Below are 16,133 nucleotides of genomic sequence, written 5' to 3' on the forward strand. Positions count from 1 at the left end.
TCTTGATAAATCAAGATGTAACTTTTCCATGTTCGGTACCCATTTTCTAAGGATTAATGGTTTGTTGAAGATGTGCCAAGGGCCATTCTCCAATATCCAATCCCGAGCATGTTCTGAACTAAACGAGAAAAGGTAAAGGTTTTTACCTGCGTAGCTGATCTGCACATTGGCTCCTTGCAAGGGTTTTCTCCACAGAGCCTCGATAATCTGATGCAGAGAAGCTAGTTTGGGAGCAGCACCGAGAAATTGCCCAACAAGCGAGAGAACCCATTCTTTAATTCCACCTTCAAACACTTCACGAGGCGGATGCACAGGCGGAATCCCATCTCTGGAATTTGGGGGGAAATACTGTAACTTGAGTTGTTACTGAAGTAAGAAAATTCATAATTAAGCGACACAAAGTAGAAGGAATACTCAAATCAGCTAAGGTATCTGAATGAAATGCCACTCCAACCTGTCATACACCTTTTCTAAATCGACCTTTGTTATCATTCAACCCTTTTTCCCTTGTTTCGTCTACATCGAGTGTACCACCTCTCGGGCGATGACGATATTATTATAAATAGTGTCCTGACACAAAACTCGTTTAGTTCTCCATAATCCACTTAGGCAGCAAAGTCTTGAGCCCAGCGACAATAGTCTTCGTGACTGCTTTGAAAATAATGATGCACAAGCTAATGGGTCGAAACTGAGTGAAATTTTCTGACACCACTAACTGGGAATTAAGACGATTAGGGCACGATTTATGTTCGTAGGAATCTCTCCGCTACTAAAATAGTTGCACACAAAACTGCAAACACTATCCCCCACTGTTTCCCAATTATCTGAAAAAAGAAGCGTGGAAACCTTCAATACCCAGGGCTTCGGAAGGATGCATGTCAAAAATAATGGTTTTAACCTCGGCATCAAGAACATCATTAGACAACGCTTCTAGAGTCTCCCTCAAAAATTTAAAGAAATTCCTCCGTATGTTATAATTGGGATATTATACCATTCGAAGTAAAAGGATTTCGAAAAAAACTCGACTGCTCCTTATCTAAGTCGAGCTTGATCAAAGCACCAGCTATCATCCATAATTTTCAAAGAAAGCATGGTGTTTTTTCGTCTTTTGATTTTGGCGCAGGCATGATAAAATTTTGTATTCCGATTTCCATCAAGGATCCAATCACGGCGGGAATTTTTACGTCAAAGCATTTCCCCGTGCTCCAATATCACTTCTAATTCCAATTTTAGATCATTTTTTCAATTTTGACAAATAACTCGAATCACGCCAAGAAAACGCATAGTCAATACCTTGAAGACGAGCCATCAACTTTTTTTTCTTCCAGTTATTCGAGTTGTATTTTACAATTAGATTTGAACTTGAATTTTTTTCGAGTCGAATTTCTAAAATTACAACTCAAAATTAATTCGAACTAATTGAAATAAAAAATTTGATTTTTGAACTCTACTTTACAAACATGCAAGTTGATTTAGAATCTACCGTCAGTTTGATATTCCCTAGGTTCTGATGTGGTTTGAAATGAAATTTGAAGAAAACACCACTCCCCATTTCTCTTAATTCAGATTAATTTGATATTCCCTAGGCAATTGGCCTATACATTGTCTTTTAGTAGAGGCCTTTAACGTTCATAGCCTCGATTTTTTTCCTTTACAGGATACCACGTAAATATTAGGTCCACTCTGGAGAGAGTATTGTAAATTTTTCTTTTTAATATCCATATGTATCTCTATTTGAGTTGTCTTCGTAGTAACAAAGCTGTGGAAGGGACAGAAGTTTTATTTAAGTAATATTTAAATTAAAAAGACTGTATCATTATACCAAGAAATTTTAGAGAATCAATAGCTTTTTCTGATCCTTAATAGATTTGTCCTTGTCCATACACATGTAGGCTTATTACAACATTTTTTCAGCACAACCAACGTATACTTGTTATTTTATGTCATCCCGAGATCCATTAATTGACCGAGTGATTAAAGATACTTATATTATGTCTCATTGTATGTGTTTAAATCTCGATATTTACCTTATAATGTAATTTCTCTTTATTTAATCAAAAAGAAAAATTGTGCCGGCCCGTTTTGTGGTTCTTTCAGTTAAAACACGTACTTGTTATGGACCAGGATCGAATGAGCTACTAATCCTTAAACATGGCTAAAGAAATCATTTCACTATATCCAATGAGCTGAGCTGCTACTGAATTGGAAAACCTATGTTGTTAATTTTGGTCATGATTCAGTGTACATTGGTTGGGATTGTCTCAGGAAAGGCGGGTTAATATACGGCTAATATACGGCGTTACCGGATACATTAAAAGATATTTAATAAATTCGGTTTAGCGCTACCGGAAATGTTGACTAATAATAATGTAGTAGGTCTAAGTCATGAAGAAATATTAAAAAATTGTGCAACCGGCAAAGTTAACTTGTCGGTTCGTGTCGATCCAAATTAAAAATGTGTCGATCCAAAACGATATAACAGGTAAAACTATGACAAAATCGGTATTGAAATGATAAAATCGGTAAAGCGCTACCAGATACATTTAAAGTGTCGGTACTTTAATATAAGGATCGACACTTCGTGAATTTAAAAGAGAAGCAGTTTTAAATCCTATAAAGTGTCGATACTTTTAAAAAATGTATCGATCCAAAACGATATACCAGGTAAAAATATGATAAAATCGGTATCAAAATGATAAAACCGGTAAAACGTTATCGGATATATTGAAAGTGTCGATACTTTATATAAGGATCGACACTTTGTGAATTTAAAAGAGAAGCAGTTTTAGCGCCTATAATGTGTCGATACTTTAAAAAAATATATCGATCCACAACGATATAACAGGTAAAAATATGATAAAACCGGTATCAAAATGATAAAACCGGTAAAACGATACCGGATATATTGAAAGTGTCGATACTTTCGTAAGTACGTGTAATAAATTATCGACACTTTCAAATAAATAGGTAATTATCCTTTTGAAAGTAGCGACACCTGACATAAAAGTATCGACACTTTTGTATTTGTATTGATTAAATATAAATAACATATCCGATGAAAATATAAATGCCATATCTAAATATCCTATGAAAATCGATAGAACGGAAGAGTTTTTTAAATCGAAGCGTAATTGTTGCTGCATTTCAGAAGGCGTTTCTAAAGCGATGTTTGTTTGTTTGTTGATGCAGTCGAATCGAAAAGTATGTTGTCGAAACCCTAGTTTTTTATTATTACAGTAATCGCGAATAGGGTTTTTATGTGTTGTTTGGGGTTTTGGAGTAAAGAAGCATTTGGGACCGATTGCAGGTAGAAAGTGATATTGAAGGTAAAATATAAATGTCGATACTTTTATTAAATATTATAGGTAGAAAATAATATTATAGGTTGTATAAATGTGCCGACACATTTTGTAGTGGCCATTCAAATTCTTTTGAAGAAAACCGTTTTACCACAAGAGTAGTTATCTATATTTGTATATTGAATAAAGTGTATGTAACAAAATAATTTGATTTGCGTAAACTGATATATGAAGGAAAAATGGAGTCAATGGGTTGGAAAATTGTTGGTGGCGCAGATGACTTTGAAATTGAGGCCGAGACTCGAAAGCAACCAAATGGTGGATATATGTACTTCTAGTAAGTATCAATGTCTTTTTGTTATTATTGTTGAAATGGTAATTGGATTAAAGTATCGATAAACTTTAAATTGATTACAAATTTTAAATGTTGACAGTATGGTCGAATGCAAAATGATGAAGGAAGATGGCACACAGAGCGGTTCAGTATGTAAAATGAAATTGACATTGAGTAATATTTAGTGTTAATGTATTGATTAAGAAACGTTTATGTTTAATATTAGGTGACAAAAGATGTGAGGTCCAAATGGAATTCAATGAGTGATGCTGAAAAGGAACCTTACATCACACAGTCAAGGAATGATAGTAAAGAATACAAAGAACGGAGGAAAGCACATGAAAATAAGGTATTCATTAAACTTGTAAATACGTTGATACAAAATATATAATAACTATAAAATTATATATTGTTAAAAAATGTAGGAAGTGTCGACAAGATGCAGCATTAAAAGGGTGAATTCATTAATTAAACACTTTAAGGAGAAGGGTCAGTTGAATATGCTGGGAGAAATAGGTTTTGGATCGTTGGTAGGAGTAAGGGATCGACCTATTCGGAGGGAATTGTGTCGATCCTTGATGGCGCAATTTGATGTCAGACAATGTATTGCTAAGTATGGTGATTTTTCATTTCCTCTCGGGATCCCATGTGCTACAGCCGTATTGGGGGTAGAAAATGAAGGTAAAAGTGTTGTAGAAGTCTGTAAGAGTAAGGACTGGAAAGCACTTGCCTTCAAATATGGTTTGAAGCAGAATGTGACATATGCTGAAATTGAAGAGGAAATAAAAAGTGGATCTTACGTTGGGGATGAGCTGAAGGCCAGAGTTCTATTATACCTTGTCGGTATCTTTCTTTGTCCAACGGGTCATACGTCAACGAACAAGGAACATATGAAGCTCATTTGCGATGAAGGCTTGAAGGGTGAATTCAATTGGGCTGAATATATCCATTCGAGATTGATTGAATCAATAATCACCTTTAAAAAGGGAAGCCAGAGATACCTCAAAGGGTGCATAGCAATCTTAGAGGTAAATGAGTTGAAGAACTTTTTTGTGTTTTTATATAAAAATATAAATTTTATTATAAATGCAGGTTGCACTGTTCGATTTTTGGTCGGGCTGTGAGGCAGTGCCGGCTTATGAAAGAATCGGAGTGGCACGCATCCGTGCATGGGGGAAGGAAGAGGTGGTTAGAGTGATGGTGAAGTTGAAGTTGGATAGAGCGAAGAAGCAAGAAAGGGTAATAAATGTAATTAAATAATATTAAGAATATAATCAATGTCTTAATATTGTAATTTAATTTTGAAGGTTATTGGCAAGGATGTAGAGGAAGCAGTGGAGGCAGAGGAGAAGAAAGGAGAGATGGTTGTATTGGGGGATGACGGTGAGTGGGACGACGATGAGGGAAAACATAGTAACTTCGACATTTTGATGTCTGAATTGGCTGATATCAAAAAAATCCAATTTGATATCATGCAAAGACAATCAAGAGTCGAAGAGAAACTTGATAGAGTCGAAGAGAAACTTGATAGAGTCGAAGAGAAACTTGAGAGAGTCGAAGATACACTTGAGAGGCATAAGGGGGTAGTGGAAGGAAAAATAGATGAAGTGGTGAAAGAAGTAGAGGTGTTGAGGGGTGAAGTGGTGAAAGAAGTTGGGGTGTTAAGGGGTGATATTAAGATGGTGACGGGTGAAAAATTTGAGGGAGTGGTGAAGGAGGTTGTCGGTACATTATTTGAACATTCTTGTGTATGTATATTTTGGTGTGATTATATTGTGTGTATATTTTCATTAATTATTCCATATTTGCTTCTCTGTATACATATACATTTGAGGATTGTTGAAATATCAATACTAGTTATTAATGTATTTTACATCTGCTTGCAAATGTATCGAAACACATTACTATATCATTGTTTTCCATGATATTCACAACAAAGTTTTCACACTTTTTAATATTGTGTCGGTACTTTATGTCCAGAATGGAAGAAAAATGTGTCGATACCTTTTCAAAAAGTGTCGATTGAAAAAACATCGGAACCCATAATTATAATGTAATAGATAATTTTGTAATATAATCGGTATAAATATACCGGTTTTATGAGCGAATAGGTCTACAACCTATATCGACACTTTTTAATATTGTGTCGGTACTTTATGTCCATAATGGAAGAAAAATGTGTCGATACCTTGTCAAAAAGTGTCGACATTTACACATCGGAACCCAGAATTATAATGTAATAGATAATTTTGTAATATAACCGGTATAAATATACCGGTTTTATGAGCGAATAGGTCTACAACCTATATCGACCCTTTTTAATATTGTGTCGGTACTTTATGTCCAGAATGGAAGAAAAATGTGTCGATACCTTGTCAAAAAGTGTCGACATTTACACACCGGAACCCAGAATTATAATGTAATAGATAATTTTATATTATAACCGGTATAAATATACCGGTTTTATGAGCGAATAGGTCTACAACCTATATCGACACTTTTTAATTTTGTGTCGGTACTTTATGTCCAGAATTATAATGTACTAGATAATTTTGTAATATAACCGGTATAAGTATACCGGTTTTATTAGCGAATAGGTCTACAACCTATGTCGACACTTTTTAATATTGTGTCGGTACTTTATGTCCAGAATGGAAGAAAAATGTGTCGATACCTTGTCTAAAAGTGTCGACATTTACACATCGGAACCCAGAATTATAATGTAATAGATAATTTTGTAATATAACCGATATAAATATACCGGTTTTATGAGCGAATAGGTCTACAACCTATATCGACACTTTTTAATTTTGTGTCGGTACTTTATGTCCAGAATTATAATGTACTAGATAATTTTGTAATATAACCGGTATAAGTATACCAGTTTTATTAGCGAATAGGTCTACAACCTATGTCGACACTTTTTAATATTGTGTCGGTACTTTATGTCCAGAATGGAAGAAAAATGTGTCGATACTTTGTCAAAAAGTATCGACATTTACACATCGGAACCCAGAATTATAATGTAATAGATAATTTTGTAATATAACCGGTATAAATATACCGGTTTTATGAGCGAATAGGTCTACAACCTATATCGACACTTTTTAATATTGTGTCACTAATTTTAAGTAACACGGTTTTTCTTCCTTCATTCAAAATATTTATATGTACATGTTTCTTATACACAATAGGAGTCATGTTGATACTTACGATATATGGAGATCGTTGTCATTCCATTCCGTCTTCGAAAAAATCAGTTGATGTAGGCTGTGTGCTTGTACTCAAACTGAGCTTGACTTGAGGACATGTTAGTTTGTTATGTCCCTCACCGTTGCAGTACCCACATCGCCTAATTTTCTTCTCGACCTTGTTCTTCGTCACTTCTTTTCGCTTGCGTTGTTTTCGTTGAGGGTCACGAACGTTGTTTACTACAATGCTCTGGTTGACTGAATCATTCAAACCAAACAAGTTTTCTAATTCATCTATTAGTTTTTTCATCTCATCTCTTGCGGTTTTGAAAGACTCGTCTGTCTTTGATGCAATGTAGCATAACCTACTTGACGTTGAACGTAGAGCAGCGAACCTTGCCATTTGCATCACTTTTGGAGACACATTCAAATCAACATAACTGGGTGCAGAAGCCTTCGCATCATTAGTCCACCTACTTTGAATCAAAGTCCCGGGCAAATATGTGTAGTCCAAGTGCTTCAAAATGTGAAGTTGATGGCGACACGGAAGTCCAACGATCTCGAATTTTTTGCAGGAGCAAATTAGAGTTTTCGTACGAGAATCAAAACTAATTTCAAATTTCCTATTTTTTTCTGCATACTTTGACAAAATATAATGTTGACATTCATCTGATAAGGACTTAATCTCTGCCTCAATCCGGTACAATGTCTCCCGTATAATTTCATCTTGGAACACACGAAAAGATTCGCGGGTAAAAATCGCAGCGGCATGGCTTTCAAGGTCGACCAGTTTTGTGATTTGGAAGGGCTTCGTATGGGAACTTAAGTAATCCGCTTTCAACTCAATCATACGCATTCTACTAATTCCATCTTCAATTGCACGAACAACACCTAAATATGTCTTCTTGTGTTTCAGTGCAATAGCTAGTGAAGCATTCATAGACTCGCACCTTTGTGTTAAGCAAATATTGGCAAAGAAATGACCGGTTAGATATGCTTGTGCCCATAAGTGTCGTGTATTTCCCTTCTCAATCACCCATGGATGCTTTTGGACATTGAATTCTGAAACAACTGAACGCCATTGAATATCAAATTCCTTGGTTGTCCACCAGGAAGCCATGCATTTTGAGAATGCTACTGTAAACTTTGGGTCACCAATGTTAGCTTGTGCATTGCGAGAAAGATGCCAAGAACATAATCTGTGCTTAGCATAAGGGATAACAGATTTGATAACCCTCTGCATTGCCCTATCCCCATCGGTGACAACTGAAATAGGTGATTTATTCATCATGGCTTCTAAAAAATTATGTAGTACCCACTCGAAAGATTGAGACGTCTCGTCAGCGATTATGGAAGTGGCAAACACAATTGTGTTATGGTGATGATTGACACCAACAATAGGCATAATTGGTCGACCATACAAATTATCTTTGTATGTTGTGTCGAACGCAATTACATCACCGAAGCATGTGTAATCCGATCTCGATGTAGAATCTGACCAAATAAGATTATACAATGCCCCCGATTCGTCTACCGAGTATGTCATAAAAAACCCGGGATCATCATATTTCTTATAATCAAAGTAGGCAATAAGCGCATTCACATCCCCATCGACGATTTCCTTTGCTTTACCTCTTTGAAGTGCATTGTATAGGTCTTTATGTGTAAATCCAACATTATGATAACCCCCTGCCTGCTGCGTTAAATAGTTCATTACTTGTGACGTGCCAACACCGACCTCTTTCAATGTTGTTGCCTCATCGATATCAGCCTTACTTACAACTCTATTAGAACGCATAAATGGTGTCATAGCAGGTGTGCACAATGCATGATTATGTTTCTGATCAGACTTACTTATAACCCACTGATCGTTTGTATTTGTTGCTGTAACTACGACTCTAGCCTTACATCATGTTCTTGTGACTGGCGTATGAGCACGTTGACGATCAACAGTATTGACTTTTGATACTCGAAACCCTTCTTTGGAACAACAAAATTCTTGTGTCTTCACATTCCCTTCCACGTCAAGCCGTGTTGTTCCCTTACGTGCACTAAACCCATGTTCCCGTGCGAATCCCTTGTAAAAGTACCAAGCTTGATCACGTGAACAGAAGAGCTGACCAACCAATCTGTCAGATTCATCAACATTATGTACTTCATGGCATTCCTCGGTTGGCTTAACATTGTCTACATCAGTATTATCCATGGCAAAAATTTTGTTGTGCAAGTTCAGTGGTCCAGGAGTTGATGGAGATGTAAGCAAAGGTTCATTTTGAACATGTTTCAGTCGTGCTGCTTTCAATAAGATGTGGTATTGGTAGTGGTAGTTAAAGGGTGGGTACAACATTAAATTTGCAGTACATATTTAGGTATGTACAATAACTACAAGTATCGACCCAAAAAACATCAAAACCAATAATTATAATGTAATAGGTAAATTAACAATGTAACAAGTATCGACCTAAACGAGGTGCACGCATAATATATTAGGTCAACATAAAGTATCGACACTTATTAAAAGTATCGATCCCGAAAACATCGAAACCAATAATTATAATGTATTAGGTAAATTTACAATGTAACCGATATAAATATACCGGTTTTATGCTAAAATAGGTCAGCATATAGTATCGACACTTGTTAAAGTTGTGTCGATACTTACAATCTATAATGAATGCCAAAAAAGGTGTACCCTTAAAGTGTCGATACATTTATTAAAAAAGTATCGATCCCTAAAACATCAAAACCCATAAGTATAATGTTCAATGAAACCGGTATAATTATACCAGTTTTATGAGAGAATATGTCTAAATCATGTATCAACACTTTTTTAGTTTGTGTCGATATTTTTGTCCAGAATAAAATATTAAAACTAACGAGGTGCAAGCATAAAGTGTCGATACTTATGGTCTAGAATGAATGCCAAAAAAGGTGTACCCTTAAAAAGTGTCGATACATTTATTAAAAAAATATCGATCCCTAAAACATCGAAACCCATAAGTATAATGTAATAGGTAAATGATCAATGAAATCAGTATAATTATACTGGTTTTATGAGAGAATAGGTCTAAATCATGTATCGACACTTTTTTAGTTTGTGTCGATATTTTTGTCCAGAATGAAATATTAATGCCCAACGAGGTGCAAGCTTAAAGTGTCGATACTTTTATAAAAAGTTTCGACACTTTATGAAATATCGAAACCGATAATTATAATGTAATAGGTAAATTTGCAATGTTACCGGTATAAATATACCAATTTACTTATAAAATAGGTCAATATAAGCGCTACCTATTACATTATATAAGCGCTACCTAATATGTTATTGTACTTGATAATATTTCCCGTTAAATACATATTTTATTATATAAGCGCTATCTATTACATTATATAAGCGTTACCTAATATGTTATTGTACTTGATAATATTTCCCGTTAAATATCTATTTTATTATATAAGCGCTATCTATTACATTATATAAGCGTTACCTAATATGTTATTGTACTTGATAATATTTCCGGTTAAATAATATAACATAACTGGTCTAAATTTTAACCGGCCACGCCGTATATTAGCCGTTTTTTAGGCGTCGCACCGCAGAACTACCCACATTGGTTTGGTTCTTTGTAGAAGCCGGAGGACAGAGTAAAAAAAGTAAAGTATAGCAGTGGTCATTGAACTATGTTAAAAGTATCATTTTTATCATTGAATTTTTAAAAATTATAAAATGATCATTATATTTATCAAATTATTATAAAATAGTCATTACAATATTATAATTAATTATGGAAGTTTGATAAATTTAATGATCATTTTATAATTATTCAAAAAAATTAATAATTATTTTATAATTTTTAAAAATTTAATGAATAAAACGATGATCACTATTAGACTATTACATAGTGAACAAGTCATATAAGTTACTACACATAAGGATGGGCATGGGACTAGAACCCGACCCAATCGAGTCGGATTTTTTTTTTAAATCGGGTTCGTGTCGGGTTGAGTTTTTTTAAAGGTGATGTTCGGGTCTGGTCAGATTCTGGTTTAGGGTAAAAAATATCCGGCCCAACCCGAAAAAAATATAATTTTACCTTATATATTTAGGAATAATTACAATAATACCCCTCTATATATTATTTTTTAATTAAATCATTGTTTTTATTTGATAAAAATAATATTTTTTATTATTTTGATTCGGGTCATATCGGTTCAAATTTTATCTCAAAAAGTCGGATCATGCTCGGGTTAAGTGAAGGGTATATGTTTTTTGGGTCGGGACGGGTTGGCCGAAACCCGACCCATGCCCATCCCTAACTACACACCTTAGATTCCATTGGTCACCCATCCAAAGAAACGGAAAGTAAAAGACCATTTAAAAGGAAAAATTATGGTTGGGACCAAAAGAAGAAGAAGAAAATATGAGATACGCACTCGGAAGAAGGAAAATATTTTAATGCAATGTGGGTCAACTGACCGAAACATGGATTCATGATCAATACCAATACCTACAAACTTCTCCATATTGTATAATAATAACAATTATCATTAGAATATAAAAATAAATGTAGGCCCCATAAGATAGCATCAACCATAGAATCTCCCACAGCTTTGAGGGCTTTGATATGATGTTGAAAATGAGAATTGTAGGTGAATCTGGTCCTACTTGTTTGGTTTTTCATGATGAGTGGTTGAGATTTAATATGACTATAGTAATCGTATCATACAAGAATTCATTTGATTTCACCTCTCTTTTTCATGTGATTCAACAGAGATTTTGTGGGCCAACCCCCTAAACGAACAATACAATGTTTTTTTCCATCGTATTTACATAAATCATCTATAGAATAAACATTTTATCTCAATTAATTATCTAAACAATATATACTCATGTCATGCACGTAAAGTAAATATATATTTGCTCGAATATGGTTTTCTAAAGTATGAATAATATGATACAATTTTACTTTCGACCAGAAAAATAGATTTTTCGACTCGATTCGACTCAAATTGATTTCAAGTTACAATTTCATAAACTCGATTCGACTAAAAAAAATTAAGTTCAAATCGAGTTGTAAAATACAACTCGAATAACTCGAAATTTTTAATAATTAGTGGATTTATTTTCGAACTTTAGTCGAGTCTTTCTACTTTGTATGATATATGTATATCACATGTGAAAGAAATATGAATAAATACATTTGTATTGTATATATGGTTATAAAAAATCACTTAAATTGGAATAAATAATATTATAATATTATAAATAGTTACAATTAAATTTAAACAGAAACTCAAAAAATAAACTCGAATTTTATAAGCTCGACTCGAAATTTTTTTAAACCAACTTCGAATTGTAAAATAGGACTTGTCAAATCAAATAACTTGAACTTTTTTGAACACATCCTTTATTAAATAATTTTATCGGTCGAGGTTTTTTAAAATGGAGTTACACGTAAACTATTCTGAATCTCGAATAATAAATTTAAAAATTCATTTTCTGTTTGAATGTATTGCGTGAACCCTTATTTCTATGTATGAACTAATAAATTCTTCCATCTATTGGTTAGTTTTAGAGCATGAAGTAATATTTGATTAATCCTGGTCGAATTATGAAGAACGATGAAGACAATAAAACCCTTTCATCAAATATTTAATATTATTATGTTTTCGATACCTTAAACCCAATTTAACTGCTACATAAAAATACCAATTATACACTGTTTTTTGTTGTTGGAAATATATATATTAAAGACAAGGGCATCAACAACATTGCCTTGGACTCCGCATGCAGGTATATATTACATGTTCGGCTCCACCATGGCCGAGTCTTCTCAATTTTTACCTCTCTTTATTATGATGAGTTATTACAGATCTGGATTCTGACGAGTGGTGCCGCTGCAAGTGCTACGGTCGTCGCATGAAACATAGACTGACAATATCAGAGGTAGGTCAGCTGAAGCCGACAAAAAAGCTACCACTTGTTCTTGTAGCCTATAACCCCACTGACCAAACCTCTCTTTTTTTTCCATATCTTTTCTTCATCCTCTTTATTATTTGCAAGTTGCAAGCCACCATACATCGATAGGTAGTTTTGTTGTACGGCTGGAAAATTTAAGATTAATTTACAATATATTTTAATTTAAAACATTTTCATGACTAATTTTAACTTAAAATGTCATTTTATCGACTTTAAAAAATTATATAATTATAACTGAAAATGTTATATTAGTTTTGTAATGACAACCTTTTAAGTTATAATTAAAATAGTAATGTAGTTCACATAATTTATTAGAAAATAATATAATATTTTCAATTTTTAATTTAAAATACTACCTAATTTACACTAAAAATTATACACTTGATAAATTTTAAAGTTACAACCAATTGCAGCCTTTTATTAACCCTACACTAATCGGTTGTATACTTGTATTTCAAACTCCCCTGCCATATCCTCTTTATTAGCCCTTCAAACTCTACACTGAAAGTGCTTAAACGTTTACCAGTGACACTATTTTCAACCCGTACTTGAATTTCATGGAAATAATGAAAACAGATGAAAGTACAAAGCATGTATCGTTCATGTTTTGCTATATTTTGATACCAATCGAAAATCGTCTCAAATCACTTCACAGGTTCAACAAAACAAAGAATGTATTGTTCTAGTAATGCCAAATGTGTCTTGTATGAAAGTGACATGTCATCAACGCCAAGAAACGACGCCTTGGGTTGTCGTTGTTGCCATGCATTTAATTTTAACCCAGAAGGAAAGAGAAGTGCAGTCTTGCAGATCAAGTTTCATGCAGGCAGAAAATTAGTTGTTGGTTTTGAAACCGAGTTTGCTGCTGCTACTGTCTTTATACATTAAACCCCCAGGAGCCTGTAATTCCATAAGCCACGACACATCCTTTTGAGGTAAAGCTTTTGGCTGAGTGTTTTCGAAAGGGAAAAAAAAAGATACCATCTCTAGCTGCAAGAGATATCGCCTGAAAATGCACAGTGTGTCCCCATCACAATCCTTTTCCGAGATGTGTTTTCGAAGCACAATGAATTGTCCTTGTCAATCGGACTCACTGATTTGGTGTTAGAAACTAAAGGGGGGAAAAACCCATCGATCGAGTAAATGGTACGATAACGATGAAATGCAATCTTAATATGGAACAATACGTGTCTCTTGTTGTCTTCACTAATTTCATATAAAGATCATATTCATTCATTCATGGTAGCTTGGAACAATACAGTAAGAATGAGGCTATCAAGTTATGAAATTTCCAACAGGGTCGTTATAATTTTTCCTTGTTTGAATATGGGGCTATTTGTTTACTAATATAACCCAGAAACAAAAATGATTTTATGGCTAACGAGTGGCTAAGGTGGCGAAACTTCGAACATTGGAGCCTCGACTTTAGCTTAAACTTGGCAGTCTTTTGAAAAATGCCAAACATTAAAGATCTCACCGTCTCCCATCAAAGACACAGACAAGAAAAAAGGTCTAAAGTGAAGAATTGAACAAACCAAATTAATACAATTCAAAAGAAGATAAGGCATGCACAAATGAAACCGAAACGCATTTCATTACACGCTGTACTAGAGAAAAGTGGGAAAACGTATCCAAAATTCCACTCGGAATTTACCATGTATCTTACCAGGACGACTTCTGGGAAGTGTTGAAACCTGGCAAATTCTAATAATAATTATCGACATCCCACGTACAAGACCCGAAATCGACGCCTAGTTCTACAGAAATATCAGCATAATCAAGTTCCATATGGTTTTCAGGTAACCTCGTTTCATCAAACAATATTGGTTCGAGATTATCAGAATTGAAGTAATCACATAAAACTCCCGGATCTGTTAATAAATACTCATCTGATAAGTCACTCGGTTCTGTTTGGAGTTGGTCGACAGGTTTCCACTCGCTTTCGATGTTCCCCGAAGAGCCATCTTTGGAGTCCGTTTGGAGTTCAGCTTCTTCGTTGGACTGGAATCTTAGAACTGATGTAGGTGAACAGGGAGACTGAAAGTCTTGAGCCGAATCATACCTGGAAATCATTTCAAGACCAATCTCCGGTGGAGAAGGTCTCACCGGAGGTTTCCCAAAGTTTGTGAGAGCATCGGGTCCTTTGATTCGAACCGCGGCTCGGTCGTACTCCAAAGCAGCTTCCTCAGCAGTGTCATAAGTGCCGAGCCAGACCCTGGTTCGACTCGTGGGGTCTCTGATCTCAGCCGCCCATCTTCCCCACGGCCGTTGTCGAACGCCACGATACTTAACGACGCCGTTTGACAAAGATTGCAGCTTTTGTTTGTTCTTCTTCGATCTCATATTTACTTGGTTGCTTTTATTAACTATTTGTCTGTTTTGCTTGTTTGCCGGCTTGGAGGAATTGACAGTGGAACAATCTTCGATCCTGATTTCGTTTATATGCCTTTTCGCCCTACGATGCCTCGACCGTTCACATTCGTCGCTGGAAGAATCCGTGGCGTCCTCATCGGTGACACAAATCCTGACAATTTTAGGGGCTTTTGCTTTGGACTGCATCGGAAACCACTTGCTGGATGGCTCTACTAGCTTTTTAGTTACAGTTCTTTGCTCTGTATATTTCACTGGGAACCAACTCGATGGCTTCATCTCCGGAACTGAATAATCAAAAATGGGTTTTTTTCTCAAGAACAAAATAAGAGAGAGAAAAATCTGTAAAAAGAAGCGATGTTTTCAAAATTGTCGGAGAGTAAAGAGCGAGAGACCGGTGATAAACAGGAGAGTTTCAGTTGTACGGGAGAAGTAAAAAATGGCAAGAATCGCTGTTTTATAGGAGTATCTTGAATAAAGGTTTACCTTAAAAATAAAATATTTTTGATTAATCATCGTTTCTCAAATATTTCTCGATTTAACACTAAGATAGAGAAGATTTCTCCTTGAAGGTGCATGGTTTAGGGAAAGCTTTAGCCAGATTTCTCCTCTAGAGCGTGTCTTTACCATTTTTTTTTATTAATTTATATTTTATTCAATAAGATTTTTATTATTTTTGTTTAATTAATTTTTGTATTCAATAAATTTTTTATTATTTTATTATTTTATTCTAAATTTATTTAGTTTGTATTTATTATTTAAGTTAAAAAAATAGAAGGTCTGGTGTTGTGATTGGATGTTAATCATATTTCGAGTCATTTTGACAATACGGTAAAAATATGAAATTATATTATTTTTTAAATTTTGAAATATTAAGAAATTGATCATATATTATTTAAATTGTTATAATTTATTTATTAGAATTAAAAGATAACCGATTACTCATTTACCATAAAGCT

At 34.4% G+C, this 16,133-nt stretch overlaps 1 protein-coding gene across 1 annotated transcript; it reads right to left on the reverse strand.

Moving 5' to 3' along the window:
* Positions 1-14,508: 14,508 nt before the first annotated feature.
* Positions 14,509-15,587, reverse strand: LOC120158505 (ethylene-responsive transcription factor CRF5-like). The gene has a single exon (XM_039169327.1). It carries the CDS (start codon positions 15,451-15,453, stop codon positions 14,509-14,511), a length of 945 nt encoding a protein of 314 aa, XP_039025258.1. The 5' UTR covers positions 15,454-15,587.
* Positions 15,588-16,133: the final 546 nt, after the last annotated feature.

Source organism: Hibiscus syriacus, unplaced genomic scaffold, assembly GCF_006381635.1.
Source record: "Hibiscus syriacus cultivar Baekdansim isolate YM2019G1 unplaced genomic scaffold, ASM638163v2 tig00111318_pilon, whole genome shotgun sequence".
Lineage (NCBI taxonomy): Eukaryota > Viridiplantae > Streptophyta > Magnoliopsida > Malvales > Malvaceae > Hibiscus > Hibiscus syriacus.